The sequence below is a fragment of the Mustela putorius genome, unplaced genomic scaffold, assembly GCF_011764305.1.
Source record: "Mustela putorius furo isolate JIRA1106 unplaced genomic scaffold, ASM1176430v1.1 tig00000580_pilon_pilon_pilon, whole genome shotgun sequence".
In the NCBI taxonomy this organism is placed as follows: domain Eukaryota; kingdom Metazoa; phylum Chordata; class Mammalia; order Carnivora; family Mustelidae; genus Mustela; species Mustela putorius.
The window spans coordinates 5,278,344-5,301,566 of NW_025421423.1; the positions used below are offsets into that span (position 1 = coordinate 5,278,344).

The 23,223-nt window shown below is 38.1% G+C and overlaps 1 protein-coding gene and 1 non-coding gene across 3 annotated transcripts in view; both read left to right on the plus strand.

Moving 5' to 3' along the window:
• INVS (inversin) overlaps positions 1 to 23,223 on the plus strand; it is a 167,032-nt gene that overhangs the window by 3,093 nt on the left and 140,716 nt on the right. For both annotated transcript variants that reach the window (XM_004747697.3, XM_045081628.1), the window contains exons 2-3: positions 555 to 684; positions 16,202 to 16,368. In XM_004747697.3, the coding sequence (XP_004747754.2) occupies positions 579 to 684; positions 16,202 to 16,368 (273 nt within the window). In that variant the 5' untranslated portion in view covers positions 555 to 578. The remainder of the gene's footprint in view (positions 1 to 554; positions 685 to 16,201; positions 16,369 to 23,223) is intronic.
• LOC123392500 lies at positions 6,064 to 6,211 on the plus strand. The gene has a single exon (XR_006607224.1). It is a non-coding gene; the product is annotated as a U4 spliceosomal RNA (small nuclear RNA).

Sequence of the window (23,223 nt, forward strand, 5' to 3'; positions counted from 1 at the left end):
ACCTGTTTCTCCATCTCCCACTCCCCTGCTGTGTTCCCTCTCTCACTATCTCTGTGTCAAATAAATAAATAGAATCTTTAAAAAACAAAAAAAGATAACCCCTGGCAAGAGTCTTAGGAGCTGCCAGCTCTCTCATTTTACAGATGAGCAACTTGTACAAAGGGTCATCTAATTTGCCACAATATGGCAATTCTAGGTAGGACCAGAACCGTAGACTTTTCGAATCCTTGTCAAATATCTCTCTCTTTTTTTTTTTTTAAGATTTTATTTATTTGAGAGAGAGTGAGAGCAGAGCAGCGGGGAGCAGCAGAGGGAGAGGGAGAGAGAGAAGCAGACTCCCCTCCATGCAGGGAGCCCGATATGTGGGGCTCCATCCCAGAACTCTGAGATCATGACCTGAACTGAAGGCAGACACTTAACCGAATGAGCCACCCAGACAACCCCCTCATCAAATACTTCTATTCAGCCATATTTATAATATACCCACTTGGGACTGATGAAACAGCTTTCAGACATGTTTTCTGCATCTAGTCATGTTTAAATCATTGTTTCAGGGTGCTCCATTTGTTGAGAAGACTATGAACAGGTCAGAGAACTTGTTCCTTCCTGGCTCCTCATTAGCATCTCAAGTTCATGCTGCTGCTATTAATGGAGATAAGGGCACTCTCCACAGGCTCATCATAGGTGAGTTGTCCCCATGAATACAGAAACGTTAAAAATAACTCTGTTCGAAGGGAGTATGTTAATCTTAGTTTTAACTGCACTGTACTCACACATTTTAATGGCAATGTATCATTATTTATATTTCACTCCAGAAGTTGAACAGGAAAGTAATTAAGTCCTGAAACTTAAGAATATGGATTAGGATTAGGTGAAAGGTACTTGAGAAATATTTGTGTGCTTGACACTGAATCTGGCTATGTACTCCAAGGTGCTAAGAGAATTAATTCATCTTTATAGTAACAGAAATCTAGAATGAGATAGTGGATAGTGATCTTTGACATTCGGTATATACCCAAAGTACTAAAGCTTACAAATAACTTAAATTGTAATGATTTAAAATTGACTCAGTGTTCTCCCTATCATTAATTCAAATTGATTCAACATTCTCCCTATCATATATAAACAGAGAGAGAGGCTCAGTATTAAAGTTCTAGAGGGAGAGAACCAACTGAGTAGGAGAGAGAGTATTCAAGGACAAAAGTGGGTAAGAATTTTTTAGATGTAGAAAACCACATTTCCACCTATGCAGAAGTCATTAGTCTTTATTTCAAGAAAAGAAATAAAAATGTATATTGTTTTTAATCTTTTTACACACCAGTGTCTACTGACATGATTGACAACTTGGGGCTTTAAAATAAAGTCCATACTACTTAAATTTCCATACTGGTTCCATCAGAATTCATTTTTGTCCTACATCCCCAGTTTCTCCAAAATCTTCTATCCATGCACCCTAACCTCTGGCTAGGCTTTCCGTTCCCCCAAATGTCATGAATTTTGTCTTACTTTTCTCTATATATCTGTCTCCTCTCCTCTTTTCTATCTCCCACTTCCTTATCCTCTTCTCTGCTATACTCCTACTTATCTTTATTTTTTTTAAAGGATTTTATTTATTTATTTGACAGACAGAGGTCACAAGTAGGCGGAGAGAGAATAAGGGAAGCAGACTCCCCGAGGAGCAGAGAGCCAGATGCGGAACTCAATCCCAGGACCTTGGAATCATGACCTGAGCCGAAGGCAGAAGCCCAACCCACTGAGCCACCCAGGCACCCCTCCTACTTATCTCTAAAGACAAAATTCTTTTACTACATACTCTGTGAAGGTTTCTCTTCTCTATCAGAAACATTATCTCCTGATACCTCAGCTTCAAATTAGCTACCTGCATTCACAGTTACTCCTTGGAACGGGATATCTTCAGTAATCTCTGAGTCAGTCATTCAAACATTCCACCATTCAATTGAAACTCTCTTGCTTCCAGTTCACCTACAGATGAGAACAGTAGTTTTTCTTTTTTTTTTTAAAGATTTTATTTATTTATTTGACGGAGAGAGACACAGCGAGAGAGGGAACACAACACGGGGAGTGGGAGAGGGAGAAGCAGGCTTCCCACCAAGCCGGGAGCCCAATATTGGCCTCAATCCCAGGACTCTGGGATCTTGACCTGAGCTGAAGGCAGATGCTTAACGACAGAGCCACCCAGGCACCCAAGGGAACAATAGTTTTTCAAGGGGCACCTGGGTGGCTCAGTCGGTTAAGTGTCTGCCTTCAGCTCAGGTCATGATCTCGGAGTCCTAGTATGGAGCCCCATGTGGGCTCCCTGCTCAGCTGGGAGCCTGCTTCACCCTCTCCTCCCCACTTGTGCTCTCTCACTATCTCCATCACTGTCCCCACCTCTCTCAAATAAATACATAAAATCTTTAAAAAAAATTTTTTTTCAAGTCACTGAGACTAGCAACCCATTATCTTCTGCAGTTTTGAATACGCATCTCCTTCTGTCTTTACTTGCCCCGCCATTCAGCCCTGATTCCGTGATCGACTACTAAAATTTTTACCTTAGAAAAATCAACTTTTCTCCTCACCGGTGGAACTTGGCTGCTGCAGTCGGAACCGTGGACAGACCTAATCCATAAACCTCTGCCAACCCCTGAACAATCCCACTGGTCGCAGAGACCATAATGTGGTTACCTGCTTCAGGGAGGCAGTCCGCACTGGCCCTTCATCCCACCGCACTTCTCCATAAAGAGGATTTCCTACCTTCTCATTCTGCCGAAACCTCTGACCGCCAGTCCGCCCTCCTTCCATTCTCACCTAATGCTTCATGTTCCCCACAGAAAATGAAGACTTTAGTAGGAACTCCCTCACCTTTCAGCATAATATCTGCAAATCAGACTACATCTGCACGCGTCTTCTCTGTTTCTGCCAAAACACAGCAAATACCCCTTTCTGCCAAAGGTACTCCAACATGCTCTCTCTTCCATTATTCCATCCTTTCCTACCTTTCCAGGAACTTGCTACCATTTTTTTTTTAAGACTTGTGGTTATGGGGCGCCTGGGTGGCTCAGTGGGTTAAGCCGCTGCCTTCGGCTCGGGTCATGATCTCAGGGTCCTGGGATCGAGTCCCGCATCGGGCTCTCTGCTCAGCAGGGAGCCTGCTTCCTCCTCTCTCTCTCTCTCTGCCTGCCTCTCCATCTACTTGTGATTTCTCTCTGTCAAATAAATAAATAAAATCTTTAAAAAAAAAAAAAAAGACTTGTGGTTATAACCCCTTTGACCTTTTCTTCTATTTCATATTCTTCCCATCAATATTTAAACATGCTCTGTTGTCTCTATCATTTAAAAAATCCCTTCCCTATTCCTTCATCCCCCTCTGGGTATTTTCATATGTCTCCACGTCCCATCATAACTGTATCAGTCACAGGCTGAACTGCTCTGGTAGTGACTTAAGAAAGGGAGAAGAATAGGGCCACCCGGGCGGCTCAGTTGGTTAAGCACCTGCCTTTAGCTCAGGTCATGATCCCAGAGTCCTGCTCAGTGGGGAGCCTGTTTCTCCCTCTCCCTCTGCCTGATGCTCACTCTGCTTGTGCTCTTTCTGTCTCTCTTTCTCTCTCTGTCAAATAAATAAAATCTTTTTAAAAAATAAAAAGTAAAGGTCGACATATATTTTATTCCCATCATAGTGCAGATGTAAGTGGGCAGCCTATGGTGGGTAGAAATCTCCACTTCACAAAATCATCTAGGACTTGGCTCTGCCATTGTCAACATGTGGCTTCCATCTGGGGGGCAAAAGCAGATGCTTCCGTTGTAGCCATAACCCCGCCAGCAGGAGCAGGGGGAGTTCAGTAAAGCCATTTGTCATTTAGGAGGACAGGACTTAGGCACAGAGCCACACCGTGGACAAAGGAAGCTAACGTGTCTCTCCTTTGATGGCATCATGCCCAGCTAAAATTCAGGGTGCTCGATTCTTAGAAAAATCCAAATGGATATGGGGAGCAATTATCACTCTTTGTACCACAACCAAGATTCTTTACCTCAGTCCACTCTTTAATTAAGAGAAAACAAAACAAGGGGCACCTGGGTGGCTCAGTCGGTTAAGCATCCATCTCTTGATTTCAGCTCCAGTCATGATCTCAGGGTTATGAGATCGAGCCCTGTGACATATTCCACGCTCAAAGGGGAGTCTGCTTGAGGTTCTCTCTCCCTCTCCCCTCCTCCACCCCACCCCCTGGCTTGTGCATGCACACGTGCACAGACCCTCTCTCTAAAATAAATAAATAAATCTTTTTTTAAAAAAATACTTATTCTGTGAGAATAAACAGGGTCTATTTAATCCATCACTGTATCTGCAAAATCCAGAACAGTACTCAGCACATAGTAGGGACATAAGATATATTTGTTGAAGGAGTCAATAAATGTTGTAATCATTCTTTTAAGTACCTGTCCTCCCAAGAAGCCTATAATCGTCTTGAGGGCCGGGATTAATTGTGAATCGAGTTGAATTGAATTAAATTAAGTTAAATTAAATTGACTTGAGGGGCAGTTTGCGCTAAATTCCATTGGAAATTTTTTTTTAAGTCAGACTACCTCAAGGAAGAACATCTTATAAAATGAACTGTTTATGGTTTTAATGAAAAATAACCTTCAAAAGAAATAAAACATAAATTAAAAGTGGTTGTACAGGTTCAGTCATGCAAATTAACAATTGTGTTACATAACAAAACTTGAAATCTTCCTATGATTTTAAATCCCCCCCAAAAAGATTTTTTTAAGGAAAAAAATCCTTCAAAACAAAGCAGAAAAAATTATGTGAAACTAGTATAGAGCTGATAAATTTACTTTATAAATGTGTTCCCTCTGTGTTCTATCACCTTGTCTCCTTACCGACTTTGAGCTGTAACCCTGCTCATCCTTTCAGAATTCTGCCATTATGTTGTCTGTGCAGAGACAGACATACCTGTGCTCTTGGCATTTCCTAGTATTTGTATATCCCTCCCAAGACAACAACCATGTCATCTTAAATCTCAGTGTATCTTACGTCTTCTTTTATGTAGTGCATCTTGATGATCTCTAAATATATGCTATTTCTCTTTCCTAGACTAGTAACGTAGTACTACAGGATGAATTCTTTTTTTCCTGAATCTTTGCTCACCAACTGCTCACTGAATTCATTCACTTTCACATTTTCTGTTTTCCCTTCTCTGTTTCCATGGAGAAGTATGTCAGTGATGTGTTCAACTCCATGGAAACAGATGAGCATCTCTTTCTACATACACAACTAATTAAATCGAACACTTTCTCTGCCACCCATTGTTCTGGAGGAGGACTGAAGAGGCTTTCCCTGAATGAGACATCATTTTAGTAGCAATTTTTAGTGTCTAACCTAATACAACGGATTAATGTTTTAACACAATATTACATCCTCGATTCAGATACCTTAAGGCTCAGTCCTGGGCTGTAAAAGCAAAAACATACATAGTAAATTCCTCATATACCATGGCTATCATTTGTAAATATGTAGTTTTTTCTCTTAACTCAAATAATTTGAATACCAGCGATATAGTTGATAATAGAAGTTAGTAGATTCATTTTATTACTATACAATGTAGTATCATAGAAAGAATGTGGGTTTTAGAGTCAGATAAACCCAAATTTTGAGTTTTTGTTTTGTCACTTACTAGCAGTATTCCCCCAGATAAGCCACTTAATCTTTCTGAGTCTCAATTCCTTATCTGAAAACTATGGACTATAATACTTTGCTTATGTGAGAGTTCATCAGGACAATGACCGTAAAACATCAAGGGTGACTATAGTTAATAATACTGTATTGTTTATTTGAAAGTTTCTATGAGAGTAGATCTTAAAAGTTCTCATCACGAGAAAAAAATTGTAACAGTGTGGTGACAGATGTTAACTAGATTTACTGTGGTGATCTTTTCACTATGTATACAAATATCAAATTATTATGTTATACACCTGCAACTAATATAGTGATATATGCCAAGAATATCTGAAAAAAAAAATTTAGCATCACACCTGACACATAGTAGACAATATATATAGGACCTTAGCTTTGCCCAGTGGCAGTATTGTAGCCAATGAGGTTTATCCGAGGCGCAATTATTGTTAATTAAAGAGGACCTTATTACTGTTATTGTCAGGTTGGACTTATAGTGAAATGATCGAGTCTTACATAGTTTCAGAAATATCTTAAAATGGAAAATCACTAAATGCAATGGAGAATAATACTGTTTGCTTTGTGAAGACTAAACAGAATAATTTGAAGATATGCATAGTGTGTAATGATTGGTCCTGTCATCACTGCCAGTAGTGTTTGGGTTGTTTGCAGTGGTAAAGTGACAAGGCAGCACCATGCTGATTCTCCTACAACTTTTGATGCCCTATCAATGTCCTAAACAAGTGCAAATCTCTAAGTTGTCTTCTCTCTTTGTTTATGACATCTCCCCACACAGTAGTTAGGTTGGGCGAGGGGTCTCATAAGTGGTAGAGTAGTGACATTATTCCAAGTTAGGTCTTCCTTTACCTCAACAATGACCTTAAATGCTAGGGTCACTCAATGTTTTATAAATGCTTATAGACATATATAGTTGTTTTTTTTTAAAGATTTTATTTATTCATTTGACAGACAGAGATCAAAAGTAGGCAGAGAGGTAGGCGGAGAGAGAGAGAGGAAGGGAAGCAGGCTCCCTACTGAGCAGAGAGCCAGACACGGGGCTCCACCCCAGGACCCTGAGATCATGACCTGAGCTGTAGGCAGAGGCTTTAACCCACTGAGCCACCCAGGCGCCCCCATATGTAGTTATTTTTAAAATTTTTTACTTGCTTATTTATTTGAAAGAGAGAGGGACTGCGAGTGCACAGACATACGCCAGTGCCTGAGCCAGGGGAGGGACAGAGGGGGAGGGAAAGGGAGCAGCAGATTCTGTACTGAGCATGGAGCCCAACACAGGCTCGATCTCACCACCCTGACATCATGACCTGAGCTGAAATCAAGAGACGGACGCTCAACTGACTGAGCCACCCAGGCACCTCTATACATATGTGTTTATGGATGTACATGTTTATATACCCATACTAATAAAAATAATGAAATTAGCCAGCATTTCTTAAAGTTATGTTATATGTGCCAGGCCCTGTGTTGGTACTTTGCAACTCATTAACTCATTAACCAGCAAAATACTACAAAGAGTTTTGGGTCCTCTTGTTACCCTCATTTTGAAAATAGATGAGGAAACTGAAGTATGGAGAGATTCAGTAACATGTCTAATAAGTAACAGAGCTTAGACTGAAGCTTGGAAGTCTGATTCCAAAGCTCATTGGAACTGTGGATCCTCCAAGCAGGGAAGGTATTTCTGTATGCACATGCACATTCATATATATGAACACAGAGAGAATAAGAAACACAAGAGAGGAAGAACTGATTAGGTCTGAACCTTGACTGGTGAACTTAATGGTTATCTAGGCTGGACCGATCTTTCTTACTTTCTTTCTTTTTTTAAGATTTTATTTATTTGCCAGAGAGAGAGTAGGAGAGAGGGAGAGTACAGGCAAGGGGAGCAACAGGGAGAGGGAGAAGCAGGCTCCCCACTGATTAAGGAGCCAATGTGGGACTCGATCCCAGGACTCTAGGTTATGACCTGAGCTGAAGGCAGATGCTTAAGTGACATTAAGCCACCCAGGCGTCCCTAGGCTGGATTTTTCTAAATGATTTTTTGTGCTACAGGTCTTTTTGGTAATCTGATAAAGTTTACGGACACCTTCTTAAAAATATATTTTAAGAGCTTTAAATATGATATATAAGAATCCAAAGAAAAGCAGCTATATTGAAATACACATGTTAAACTATTCTAAAATTATAATATAGTAATATGCCTACAATCATATTTTATTAATATATTAAATAGCAAGGTCTAATGGAAGATCTAATAGCTATGATAATTTCAAAATGTCAGTGATTATAGGGGCATCTGGGTGGCTCAGTCCATTAAGCACCAGCTCTTGATTTGAGCTCATGTCATGATCTCAAGGTCCTGGAATCGAGCCTTGAATTGGGCTCCATGCCCAGCTGGGGAGTCTGCTTGTGGATTCTCTTTCTCCTCCCCCCACAGTCCCTCTCCCTGCTCATACCCTCTCTTTCTCTAAAATAAATAAATCTTTAAAAAAAAAAAAAGGCAACAAGTATAAATGCTATTTTAAGATGCCAACAACAACTATAATGAGATAAAATGAATGTGAAAATATTTTGTAAAAGCTCAAGTGGCCTCAAAATATAATATGTCCCTTGTTATTATTATAATTCTCATTTTATATGTCAGGACACTGAGACTCAGAAGTTAAGAAATTCTGTTGCAATAATTGCACCGCTGAGGCTCAAACCAGCTTATTTGGTTTTGAACGCTATGCTCTTCCCATGTTGTCCTTATAAACATAGGCAAATCCTTTTTATTTTTATTATCTTTTTAAGATTTATTTATTTATTTGACAGACAGAGGTTACAAATAGTCAGAGAGGCAGGCACAGAGAGAGAGGAGGAAGCAGGCTCCCTGCTGAGCAGAGAGCCCGATGTGGGGCTCCATCCCAGGACCCTGGAATCATGACCTGAGCCGAAGGCAGAGACTTCAACCCACTGAGCCACCCAGGCGCCCCGGCAAATCCTTTTTAAATGACCACAAATGCCTTCCCAAGATTGTGACAGTGCAAAAGGTGTGACGTAAGAAGTGGGTGAGAGCAGACGAAATGCATCTCTGATGCCACACACAGGTTAACATTTGAGAGCCAGCAAAGAGGAGGTTAGTAAAGAAGCCTAGCCTGGCTCATGGTGGACAGTGTGGCGCAGTAGCTCTGGTCATCACTAGAAGCGGCAGTCGTGTCTTCTAACCGCTAAGCTGGAGCTCTGGTTTCTGCACACACCATCCCATTAGCCAAATGGAATGGTTATTCCTTCTGCTTCAGCCAGCCTTAAAGTAATTGCTCGCAGTGGGGCGGTGGCTTTCCCATCATGGCTCCAGCTCGGCTGCGGGAGCTGCGTCTAGGCCAAGCACATGCGGAACGCCAGCCCCCGTTCAGCGAGCACCAACTGGTCACGGATTAGAGGTTGACCCCACATTTGCCGGAATAATTAAAACCACACAGCACACGAGCCAGCTGCTTTCTGTATTAGCTGCTTCTGACAGGAATTCCAATTCAAGTGCACTGCCGTCCAGTGAGCATTAGTTCACGTCCCAAGCCCTACCACATTTGTACAGCGTGTTGCAGTTACCAAAAGCGTCCAAACAGGAAATCGTTTTGCTTGAACGTAAAACTCAGCTGTTGTACAGACCGGAATGCATCAGCTAAATGTTATAATTGAGGGAACTGAGGAAGGGGGTAGGGTAGGTGGGTAAATGCACAGGACTCTCTCAGATACTCTCTTTTTTAGCCAAGAAGCTCAGAACCTGCCAGGACTCTCATGACTCAGAAACTAGCCATAAAGCCACCATCCCCCTAAAGCAACTCAAAACAGGACCTAAAGGAGGCCGAATGCTGCTTTCCTCATGGTAGATAGGGAAGGACTTGCTTTCAGGTTCCTCAAATACACGAATTCTGCCAGATAGGCAAGCCTAACACCTTGGATGGTGATAACATAACCCAATGAAATCTTCTGTGTTGGGAATTGTAACACTAGTCACCCAAAAACAAGTGTTTTTGATTGCAGAGAAGGCTGGACGTTTCCCTGTACCTTACAGAAGACTGGGGAAAAGCATAGCAATGGTCCTAAGTTCTGTATCCTAGGAGGTCCAGTTACTGTTAATTAACCCCATAGTGCTGCCTTCACTTTGGTCCTAAGAAGCCTGATCAGTTAAGGGTTATCCTGGGATGTGGTGATGGACTCCATTTCTCAACATTTGTTCTTGTGACCACAGTTCCTAAATCTTCTCCCTCACTGAAGTTTTCAATGAGAATTTAAATATGAATCACCATCATCTTGCTAATCCTAGGTCCTACTGTCTTTGCTCTGCACTGGCAGACAGTGTCCGTAGAGAGTGCGTGTCCTTTGTGAAAGAAAGCTAGAGGCTGCCCTGGTTACAGCATATGCTCTACAAGTATCATTCTGACTCCAGAAGGGCTCACATGATGAAAGGAACATGCTCTACCTGTAAAGATGTTTTAGTTTTGTTAGGGAGTTTGGGCTTAAATGAGTCCTTATGTACAAACGCAGTGATAGACTCACTGGAGTCTTCTGGATGGGACATTAGAGGCCCTTGTGGAGGGGATGGTAGCTAGTCCTGTTGTACTGCTCAGAAGACTTGTGCACGGGGACTTCTGTTATCAGATATGTTGAATCAAATGCAGAACTTGCCTCCATCTTCAAAACCAAGACTCTAAAAAGGAACACCTGCCTCCTCCAGGAGTTACACACCAATTGTAAGGCTCTTTCAGATTTCAAGAACAATGACCTTTCTTGATCTGTTACCGGAATATGGGGGAACCTGGATCAGCAAAGCAAGTTACCTAAGAAACTATAAAGTACTTCTGGGTCCTATTATGTCTAAGATTTAAATATATATTATGTAATGTTACATATATAAATATATATATTGAAATATTTAAAGCTAATACAATGGCTTAATTTTAGGCATAAAACAACCCAAACAGAAGTGCAACACCTTCTTTTTCTTCCCCTAGCATTTGTATTTCTCTTTAAAAATACTTTATATTTCCCTTTAAAAATATTTAAAAATATTTCCCTTTAAAAATACTTCATTTGATCAGTTTTCCGCCTGCATTAGCAGCGTTTATGTCAAAATACTTTAAAAGTAACTGGCATCCTCATTTTCAACTTGTATCTTACCCTCAACTTATATATGAATTCCTGATTATTGTCCATCATGAAAGTAGCAAAATTTTTTCACTTGAAGTGCAAGCCAGGAGGTATCTTTTGTTGTTTTTAAGTAAACCTTATTGAAGTATAATACCATAAATACAGTAAACTTAATCCTCGGCAGTATACAATTACTTAATTTTAACAAATATGGAGTCATGTAATCACCACTATCAAGATAGAGGCAAGTTCCCCCACAACCCAAAATGCTTCTGTGTCCCTTTATAATCTGTCCCTCCCCACATCCCAGTCACTGTTAATCACTGGTCTGTTTTCTCTCCCTATAGTTTTACCTTTTCCAGAATATGCTGTAAATGAATACCATATGTATCCTTTGAAACAGAGTTCTTTCACTTAGCATAAATGTGTTCCTTGTTCAGTAGATCAGTAGTTTATTCCTTTTTATTACTGAGCAGTGTTCTACTGTATGGATGACTACAGTTCTTTTGTCATTCTCCACTAGGACAACGGGGTTGTTTCCGGTTTTTAGCAATTATGAATGAGGCTTCCATAAACATCCAAATACAAGTTTCTATGTGAATATAAGCTTTCATGCTTTTGTTTCTTCTGAGTAAACACCTAGGAAAGAGATTATTGGGCTATGTAGTATGTTTATCTTTGACTTAATCAGAAATAGAGTTTTCTGCAGTGGCTGTGCCATTTTGTTTTGCTTTTGGTTTTTTGGTTGTTTTTTTTTATTTATTTATTTGACACAGAGAGAGAGAGAGAGAGAGAAAGAGATATCACAAGCAGGCGAAGAGGCAGGCAGAGGGGGAGAGGGAAGCAGGCCCCTGCTGAGCAGAAAGCCTGATGCGGAGCTCGATTCCAGGACCCTGAAATAGAGCTGAAGTCAGAGGCCCAACCCACCGAGCCACCCAGGTGCCCCACTTGTGCCGTTTTGAATTACTCTCAGTGATATCTGACAGTTTTAGGTGTTCTATATCCTCACCAGCATTTGCTGTTGTCAGGTTTGTTTTCAGTTTTGGTTTTGTTTTAGCCATTCCGATAGATATGTAATTTTATCATATTGCAGTTTGAATTTGTATTTCCCTCTGTATTAATGATGTTGGGCATCTTTTCATAAGCTTATTCGGGGAAATGTTTATTCAACACTTTTACCCATCTTTAAATTTCATTATCTGTCTTTTTATTATTCAGTAGTAAGAATTTTTTTTGGCAATGTTGAGTTTTATAAGTTCTTTATGTATTTTGGATACTAATCCTTTATCAGATATGTCATTTACAAATAGTTCTCCCAGTCTGTTAGTTTGCCTGTTAGTTTTGTGGATTTATTCTAGGTAAGAGACCTTACCAAATATGTGTATTGCAAATATTTCTCCCAATTTGTAGCAATCTTTTTTATTTTCTTAACAGTTCTTACAAACAGTATTTTTAATGTGGTGCGATCCAATTTATTAATTTTTAAAATGGATTTTTCTTTGGTATCATGTCTAAGAAATCTTTGTCTAACCCAAGGTCACAGAGGTTATCACTTTGGTTTGCTTCTTAAAGTTTTATAAAGTTATAGAGGTGTTACATTTAAGATTATGATTGATTTTGAGATAATTTTTGTACATGGTGAAAAGTATAGGTTGAGAGTTTCTGATTTGTTCATTTTTTGCTTTTGGATATGAGTTCCAGTTTATTCCGTGCCGTTCGCTTAAAACTATCCATTGATTTGGCTTTGCACCTTTGTCAAAAGTCAATTGATCGTAACCTTTTATAGGTCTATTTCAGTGCTCTCAATTCTATCCTATTCGTGTGTGTGTGTGTGTGTGTGTGTGTGTGTGTGTGTATCTCTTTCTCTCTCTCTCTTTTGCTGTTTAACTTAAATTTGAACTTATGGGGATAAAATTGTTTATGATATTCCCATGTTTTCCATTTAATAACTTCAGGCTCCATAGTGTTTTCTCTGCTTTCATTTCTGATATTGGAAATTTCTGTCTGGTCTGTTTTTAATGATCACTCTGATCAGAGATTTATCAATTTCATTGATATTTTCTAAGAACCAACTTTTAGCCACATTGATTTTTCTGTAGTGTTTTTCTAGTTTTAATTTCATTGATCTCTGCTCTTATCTTTATTATGTACTTCCTCTGCTTGTTTTGGATTAAATTTGGTCTTCTTTTTTTAGTGTCATAAGGTAGAAGTATAGACCATTGATTTGAACTATTGTTCTACTGTAATACAAGTACTCAATGCTATATATTTCCTTCCAAGCCCCTTCATGTATAGAGTAGGAACTTTACATCACTAGTATTATTTTCATTCATTTAATTATGTTTTTTAATTTCCCTTGAGATTTTCTCTGTAACTCATGGATTATCTGTGTGATGTTTAAATCCTACATATTCAGTGATTTCCCATTATCTTTCTGTTACCAACTTCTAGTTTAATTACGTTATTGTCAGAGAATATACTTTGTTTAACTTCACTTCTTTAAATCTGTTAATGTTTATTTTATGACCACTATATGGTCTATTTTGGTAAATGGTCCCATCAGTACTTTAAAAGATTATATATCTGGCTGTTGTTGAGTGACACAATCAATAAATATCTGTTATATCCTGCTGCTTTATAGTGGTATTCCGTTCTTTTCTATGCTTGCTGCTTTTCATTTTAGCAGTTCAAGCAATTTTTGAGAGAGGGGTATTGAAGTTACCAATTATAATTGTAAATTTTTCAAATGTTTCATCCAATTCTATCAGGTTTTGCTACATTTAGGATTGTTAAGTATTCTTGGTGAATTGATGCCTTTATCATTATATAATGCTTCTGTTTGTTCCTGGTAATTATCTTTGCTCTAAAGTCTATTTTATAAGATACTAATATCTGATGTTAATCAGCTTTCTTTTAATTCATGTTTACGTAGCATATCTGTGCTCATTCTTTTATTTTTAAGCTCTCTTTTTTATTGGTGTTTTTTTTAATCATTTACCTATAATGGAATTATTAATGTTAAGATTTAAGATTTCCAGCTTACTATGCGTTTACTGTTCCCTGTTTTTCATTCCTGTTTTTTTCTTCCCTGTCTTCCCCTGAATTTCTCGAATTTTTTAGTATTTTAATTTAAATTTTTAAAAATTATTTTAAATTATATATAAATTTTAAATTATATATAATGGGGCTATTTGTAACAGCTTTATTGAGGTTGACCATACATCCATACCACACAGTTCACCAATTTGAAATACAATTCAATGGGTTTCCTATATTCAGAGTTGTAGAAACATCACCACAATTAATTTTAGAACAATTACCCACCCCCTTTAGGAAGAAACCCTATCCCCTTTAGCTACAACCCCTTTAATACCCCCCCTTCTCCCCAGTCCTAAGCACTGGATATAGAATTCTTGGTTAACAGCTCATCCCCACTCTTATCCCCAACATGTGAAAAATGCCGTGTCATTACCTTATCGACCCCATAGTTTCTCATGAGAAATACACTGTTATTTGAATTGTTTTTCCCTTGTAGATAATGTTGTTTCTTTCTGGCTGCTGTCATGATTTTTTTCTTCTTTAGTTTCCAGGAATTTGATTATGATTGACATAGAGGTTTCTAGGGGTTTATTCTGTTTGAGTTTTGCTCAGCTTTTTAAATCTGCAGGTGTGTGTCTTTCACCAGATTTGCACCATTTCCAGCCATTATTCCCTCAAATATGTTTTTAGCCCTTCATTCTTTTTCCTCTCTTTCTGGAATTCTGATGGCATGAATGGTAGGTATTTTGTTACTGTCCCACGGAGCCCTGAGATTCTGTGGATTCTTTTTGCTTCTGTGTTTTTTATCAGTTGTTCAGATTGGATAGATAATATTTATTGGTCTGTCATCAAGTTCAGTGGTTCTTTCCTCTGTCATCTCCATTCAATGAGGTTTTTATTTTAGTTATTTTCTTTGCTAACTTATTTATTAAATGTTTATTATTCTGAAATTTTCATTTAGTTCATCTTTATATTCTGCCTTTCTTTGCTGCAACTTTGTATTTTCCATTTGTTTCAAAAGTGTTCATAATTGCTTCTTGGAGCATTTTTATTATAGTTGCTTTAAGATCCTTGTCAGTTAATTATATCTGTATCATCACAGTATTGGTAGCTGTTGATTGTCTTTTTTTGTTTAAGTTAATGTTTTTCTGGTTCTTTGTCTAATAATTTTTGATTATATCTTGGACATTTTGTATATTATGTTATGAGACTCAGGATCCTATTTAAATCTTCTATTTAATAGACTAAAGATCTGTTTAGGTTTAGAATGAACTTTCTGTTCCAGTTTTGTGGACTGTGGTTCTAATGTCAAGTTAGTTTTCACAGCTCTTGTAGGGCTTTTCGGTCTGCCCTACCTAGGTATTACCTAAGCTGATTTAAAATCTGGGTAATATTCACCCATAGTTCAATTCTCAAAACTCTTGCACTTTGATTCTGGTTAATTTCACACATGGAATGTTCAGAGTAGTTTGACTTCTTGCACCAATTTAAAGAGTTGCTTTCGCCAGCCTCCTTCTCTCCATAATCCTCCCTGCTACTCTAGTCGGGAAGGAGTAAGATACTATTTCATTGCTCTCCTTTGCTTAATTCAGGACATGATGGTTTATAGGGCTCCTCTCCACAGTCTCTGTGGTGCCCAGTGGGGAGGAAAAGAGGTACAGTTTCTTTCATTGTATGTGCTTTGAGTAGAGCCAGGGGTAAGTGCTCCAAGGGCTACCCCCTTCCCAATCATTTGACTGGAGAGAGCAGGCTCCCTGGGGAATTTTGTATCTGCTCTTTTGTGTTTCCGGTTGTCAGACAGGAAACTCACCATCAGATTGTTCTGAGTCCCTAGACAGTTTGTCTTCTTTTCTCCACCTTTCATTTACTTTGCCTGGGGTTTTTAGTTATAATTAGCAGGAGAATCAGGGTAGTATGCATTGCTCCATATTGTCAAAAATGGGAAGCCAATCATGATTCAGTTTTGTATCTCTCATAAAAACATACCGCAATGCTTAGCATTTAGTCTCTGAAAGAGAGGAGTGAGTGAGGAAAACAATGAGGTCCATATCTCACAATATTAAATCAGCATAACATATAGTGGTTAAGAATATGGCCTTTAGAATCAATTACCAGTTTGAATTTTAACTCCACCTACTTTCAGTGTAATATAAGCAGGCTACTTAACTTCTCTGAGTCTCAGTTTCCTATAATATGGGGATGGTAATATCTGTCTCATGGGGTAAGTGGCATATTTCATGCTTTTAGCACAGGGCTTGCTAATAAAGTTGGTAAATGTAACTCCTAGTCATGTTAGTATAACAACAGCAATTATCGGATATCACTATCTGTTTCTTGCACTCATAGGAAACTCTGCCCTTAAAGACAAAGAAGACCAATTTGGGAGGACACCGCTTATGTATTGTGTGTTGGCTGACAGACTGGATTGTGCAGATGCTCTCCTGAAGGCAGGAGCAGATGTTAATAAAACTGACCACAGCCGGAGAACAGCCCTCCATCTTGCAGCTCAAAAGGTGAGAAGTTAAATTACTTTGAAGTGTAAACCTTTTGTGATGTATTTAGAAGTTGATTAATGAACTATGCGATTGACAGATGATAAAGAAATCTTAAGTATGTGACTCTTAGTTTTATGTGCTTTCTCTAAAAACAGTCTAAACTACAGAGAATAAAAATAGGTAATCATCAGTGGCTCCGTTCATTTATCCAACCAATTTCTTTGAGCAATGGAATTCATTTTATGATCTAAGATTAATTCAGATTAATTCAAGGAAAAGGAATCAACCATATTAAAAATCAGTTTATGCATGGGGGAAAGCAAAGGCCAGAAAGAAAAACGCTAAGATACATTTTTTTTTAAAGATTTTATTCATTTATTTGAGAGGAAGAGAGAGAGAGAGAGCATAGAGGGAGAGGGAAAGGGAGAAGCCGACTCCCCGCTGAGCACAGAGCTCAACATTGGGCTTTATCTCAGGACCGTGGGATCATGACCCAAGCCAAAGGCAGACGCTTAACTGACTGAGCCACCCAGACACCCCAACACTAAGGTATTACTCGTGGTTGGGTTTTAATGTTGGTAACATTTGGTACTTTTTACTGTTTAAAAATTTTCCCCTGACAAGTATTAATTACTTTTACAACAAAAACTTACTGTCTCTCTTAAAGTATGGGCTTTAAGAAGCATAAAAGAAATTTATTTTCTAAATGTATTTCAACTTTTTAAAAGTCTAAAACTATATTGCCAGGAAAAAGGATTTCAGGTTTTTTAAAGCTATTGTTAAGAGCTGAAATTTTTAAAATAAATATATCAAAAAATTAAAATGGGAAGCTTCTATATTTATTGCAAGACTTATTTATCTGAAAATGATTTTTCCTTCCATAAAATTATGGTGTATAAAATATATTTCCAGTGCCTGATATTTTCCTTTTTATTATTTTAGACATATATTTTTGGCATAAAAAGCAATAAAAATTAGATCCAGCAGAGACTATTAGAGTTATTTCCCATTAAAAAATGTGAACCAGATATAGCTGATTAATTGAGGGGTTAGAAAAATACCTTTTTCATTAGTTGAATACATAAAAAGAGACTGACATTAAGATATCCTACTGAATATGCTAGTTACACGCTATGATCAGTTAGGTCTGTCAGGTTATTCCCAAAGTTATTGCTCTTGAATTTGCTTTTCATTATAGTAATTTTTTTTAAATCTCCCTCATTTTCAATTTCGGTTTTAACTACTGTGTAGGTATTTATAACCTTTCACCTAGGCTTGTCAGCTGTTAAAATTATTCAGTCAGGAAGGGTAACTCCATTTAACTTGTTATCATTAAAAAGTAAACATTTCAGATTAGAAATAGCCCCAGTATTATGGATTTGATACACTTTAGATTTTTCATTGTGGTTCATTTAGGTTTAAAACCCAACTTCAGAAATAGAGGTTGGAGGACCCTAACTTCACATCAGGTGGGTCATGTGAAAAAACTGGGGATTTGAGTTGATGAACCTCCAGTCATCTCTGTAGAGGTAGAAAGTGACCCAAAGGGGAGAGAAGGGGTCAGTTGTAAGTCTCTCCACAAGATGCGGTGCATTTGTTTTCTTCTGCTTTTTGTTTCTCCTTTATTTTTTTAAATTGTGATTTCCTACAGCATCAAAGAATAAATAGAACTCTGATTTACATGTCACAATTTTCATAGCTGATTTCATAAATAACATGTTTCATGGTCTTTTGACTATCTGATAATTATACATTTCCTTCTTTCTCTGTGTTGTGGTTTGTTTTTGCATATTTGCCCAAAGTGGCAATCTATCTTTAGGCTATACTAGCACTAGTAGAATTTCCAGAACAAGGGTGGTCATAAACCTTTAGTACTCTGTCCAGATCAAAACTGGGTATTGCATTTCATTTTGTGTTTTATGCAAAAGCACAAAATCAGAGATAGTATAGATCCAACAGGAGTAAGATTGTGAAGAGTCTAGAAGTAACTCTCAAAGAAGAGTTGGAGGTATGTCCCAGGTCTATAGCACACCCTGCCTCTGAGCAGACACAAACACAAATTCTCTTTAGAGAAAACATCTTCACCCTAAACTTCCAGGATCCCCCCATATTACATAGACCAAACAAGACCTCACAGTGAAAGATCCCCATCTATATGAGGAAACAGTCTATCACAAATGAGAGTCAGCAGAAATAAACAAATTTGATTGTGGAGTCCCAGGATCAAGTCCTGCATCAGGCTCCTTGCTCCGCAGGGAGTCTGCTTCTCCCTCTGACCCTCCCCCTTCTCATGCTCTCTCTCTCTCTCTCTCTCTCATTCTCTCTCTCAAACAAATAAAATCTTTAAAAAAAAAAAACCACAATGTAAAATAATGATTGAATGGTTAAAGATAGAAAAGAAGAGGGGTGCCTGGGTGGCTCAGTTGGTTGAGGGTCTGACTCTTGATTTTGACTCAGGTCATGATCTCAGGGTTGTGGGATCAAGCCCAGCATCAGGCTCCACACCTGGCATGGAGTCCGCTTGAGATTCTCTCTCTTTCCCTCTAGTCCTTCCCCTCCTCTGGCACTTGCATGTGCGCTCTCTCTCTCTCTCTCTCTAGAAAGAAACAAACAAACAAACAAACAAACAAAGAGAAAAAGAAAGAGGGAGGGAGGAAGGAAGAAAGAAAAAAGAGAGAAGAAAAGGAAAGGAAAAGGAAAAAAGAAAAGAAAAATGAGCAATCAACAAGACTTTCATGACTAGGCATCAGTTCTGGCCATGACCACTTATTTTAGAATAACCACCTGCCAAAGAAATTTCTGAAGACTGAGTAAAATATGTATACATTATTTGAAGGCACTGAGAACAGTCAGCATAAGCTAGGTCTAAGAAATTCCAATCCTTCAGAGAAGAGAAGTATGAGGAATGCACACCACATTCATCTGGCTGTATCCTTTAAGGCATCTTCCAAAGTGGAATGCAAACGAATACAACCCTAGCAGGAAGCAATTATCTTGGTAGGGGGAGAAATCACAGGTAGAGCCTGGCATTAGCAGTGGCTGGAACATGGAAGGGCAAAATCCTGGAGCAAAGGGAACTGCAGAGAAGGAACCCCAAAATCTGGGGTTTGCAAATTCCTTGCAAATCATTAGCAGATTCCTAAACTGTGCTTGTGCTGGGCGAGGCTCAAACAAACCTAGCAGTAAACAACAGCTGGGAGACTAAACAACTAAGCAGAGATTGTTTTAATATTGCCCTGTATTTTCTTTCCAGTGCAAGTCTTTAATACATAACAAATTGATTTTTGTGTAAGGGTCCATTCTCATTTTAAATTACATGAATAACTCATTTTCCCAGCACACCCTAGCTCATTAATTTGTAGCCAAGTCTGTGCTCTGTGCCAGTACCAGGGTTTTGGACTATGTACCTCCTGTGGTTTTTTGTTTTGTTTTGTTCTTAATTATGGTTTTTAAATAAAGTCCTAATACAAGGGAGCTACTTAAGAAATTTGAAAATAGGAAATACACCATTGAAGTGCTTTAGGGAGATGAATATGGCAACAAAAGCTCTTTTAGAAGAGGAGATACTTAGAAAGTTATTACAGTTCAGGCCAAGAGAGGAGGAGTTTGATCTAAGAGATATATTGTAAAGGTAGAACAGTTCATTCATTAAGTAGTTACCATATGTCTACTATGTAGTAGTGGGTGTAGAGGATCACCTAGAGGAAATATTAAAAAATGAATCACATATGTATGCTGTTAAAAAGTACTCTCCTTGCTGGTCTATATTAAATTTCCATTTGTCTTTGTTTAGTGAACCTCTCTGACATATCACATATCAAATATTCTTTCCAAGTATTGTCTCTCCCACTTACTTCTGTAATCTGTGAACTCAGAAGTGTGCTATTTGGGTAATCATCAATATTCATATATGTGTGCATGAATGCATTCATTCAACATATGTTCATGCTGTTACTGTGTAACAGGTGCTGTGCTAGGGCCTTGGAATACAAAGATGAAAGACAGGATTCCTGCTCTTAAGTTGTTTACAAAGATCATGGATAAAGATATCAAGTGGTATCTGGCCTGTCTCCCTTATATATCAAGTGTTTTATAAAATATCAATAGCCATGCCATGTAAATAGTCATTTATTACTACTGACCTGAAGATCAGCCGTTCCCATGTTATTTATTATGTTTTTGCTTTTTTGTGATAGTGAACTAATTATGTTATCTTCCATTCACAGTAGGAAAAACCCTTGTTCCCATAGCATTTTGTTGCTGTCTCCATTAGAGGCCCATTACCTTTTTTTTTTTTTTTTTTTTAAGATTTTATTTATTTATTTGACAGAGAACACAAGTAGGCAGAGAGGCAGGCAGAGAGAGAGGGAGAAGCAGGCTCCCTGCCAAGCAGAAAGCCCGATGTGGGACTCAATCCCAGGACCCCAAGATCGTGACCTGAGCTGAAGGCAGAGACTTCAACCCAATGAGCCACCCAGGCGCCCCTCCATTACCTTGTATTGTAATTATTACTTACTTGTCTCTTTCCCACTAGACTGGATCTCTAGGCAAGAACCTTGTTTTATTTATTTTTTAATTCCCTAGAATCTAACACAGTGTCTGACATGCTTTGGTTGAATGAATGAATACACTTAAGGTTACTTATATAGAAAGTCATTATTAATACAAGTGCTAGACATTTGTTTATTAGAAACATTTATCCAGTTTTAAAATACATATATGGGAAAAACTTATTGAACCGTGCTGATTGGCTTAGTTATTTTGACACATACTCAGTACGCTGGAAACAAATTGCTGTCGGTCCAAGCAGCTAAGAAAATGGTACCCACAAGAATAAAATTAATCTCAATATACTGAACATCTGTACCTAATTTGTTTTTCATTTGTACCCTCAGTATAATCCAAGAAAGCAATCAGTCATACCTTTTCTGGGTTTAAGATATCTAATTGTTAGAAATGTTTTCCTTCAGGGAATCTACTATTTCTCTGACTTCTACAGATATATTTATTTGTTAATAAGGACAAAAAAGCCTTAGCAATCTTACTAAATGTTAATAGTTATGCATTTTTAATCTTCCAGAAGGTTATTAATTTGGCTTCAAGAAGATTAAGACTACCCACTCTGAAAAATTGTATCATGTCAAACACAAAAACTAAAGAAGCTTCAAACTGTGGTTGTGTTGTGTGTGTGTTCTTTTTTTTTTTTTTTTAAGATTTTATTTATTTATTTGACAGACAGAGATCACAAGTAGGCAGAGAGGCCGGCAGAGACAGAGAGAGAGGGAAGCAGGCCCCCTGCTGAGCAGAGAGCCCGATGCGGAACTCGATCCCAGGACCCCGAGACCATGACCTGAGCCGAAGGCAGCGGCTTAACCCACTGAGCCACCCAGGCGCCCAAGTGTGTGTTCTTATAATTCAACACAGAATTCTTAATTCATCTGTGAAAACTGAATATTAATTTTAACTCAATTTTAATATTAATTTAAATTTAATTCAAATTTAATATTAATTTTATTCATTTTTGAGATATCCTGTTTCTGTGTTAATGACATAAAAATGAAAGGAGAAGAGTAAATTACCTCTAGAAGTTTACAGGCAAACTTTAATACCAGGTGACAATATTAGGATATTGGATTCCCTTATTTTATACACACCCACACTTATACACAAACACAGCAAACAATCCATCTCTCAGTCCCCTGTAACTCTATATTCCTATATGTATTATGTACATACACATACATATATATATAGAGATATACACATACACTTATATTTAACTCCCTCCCTACCCCATTAACTTATATTCCCCCAACGAATGCTGTTTGAAGACAGAAGCTATGTCTTATTTGATTTATTAGTTCCAGACTTAAAACAACTCCTGCCATTCAAAAAAGACTCAGTTCATGTTTAACGAATACATGAATGAAGGAATGAATCAATCAATAAGTTCGAACATCAGATAGATTTATTATGAGTGGTATGATCTTCAAAACTATTGAAGTGTAAATTAGTTGTTATATTTATTCCTTTTCTTTATCCATTCCACCCCCTTATACTTGTGCTAGCAGTATTTTACAAGACTCTGTGAGCGTGATTTCCCATCATGTATCACTCTTGTATGCCTCAGTTTCTTCATCTATAAAAATGGAACAGTACGCTTCTCCCTGTCCACTTTTTAGGAATCAGTAGATATCACAGATAAAAGGGCCCTTCAGGATAGCTTAGTCCAGTTTGTTACTGGATGAAAAAGCTGAGCCAATTCTCCTTTCAATTCTCTTTTCTTGGTAAATTATTCATCATTCTTTTTGCCTTTGCCTAAAACTAAATGTTTTTTGTCTTATTTTTTAAAGTTTTTACTTAAATTCCCATATAGTTAAGCTATATTAATATTAGGTTCAGGTGTACAATTTAGTGATTCAGCATTTCCATATAATAGCTGGTGCTCATCAGGACAAGTACTCTCCTTAATCCCCATCCCCTATTTCACCCATCCCCCTTCCCCCCTGCCCTCTGGTGACCATCAGTTTATTCTCTACAGTTATTAAGGGTTTGTCTCTTGGTTTGCCTTTCTCTCTCTTTCCCCCACTTTGTTCATTTGTTTTCTTTGTTAAATTCCACGTATGACTGAAATCATATGGTATTTGTCTTTCTCTGTCTTGTTTCACTTAGCATAGTACTCTCTAGCTCTATCCACGTTGTTGCAAATGACAAGATTTCATTCTTTTTTAGGGCTGAGTAATATTCCACAGGGTGTGTGTGTGTGTGTGTGTGTGTGTGTGTGTGTACCACATCTTCTTTATCCATTTATCAGTTATTAGACATTTGGGCTATTTCCATAGTCTGGCTATTGTAGAGAATGCTACTACAAAC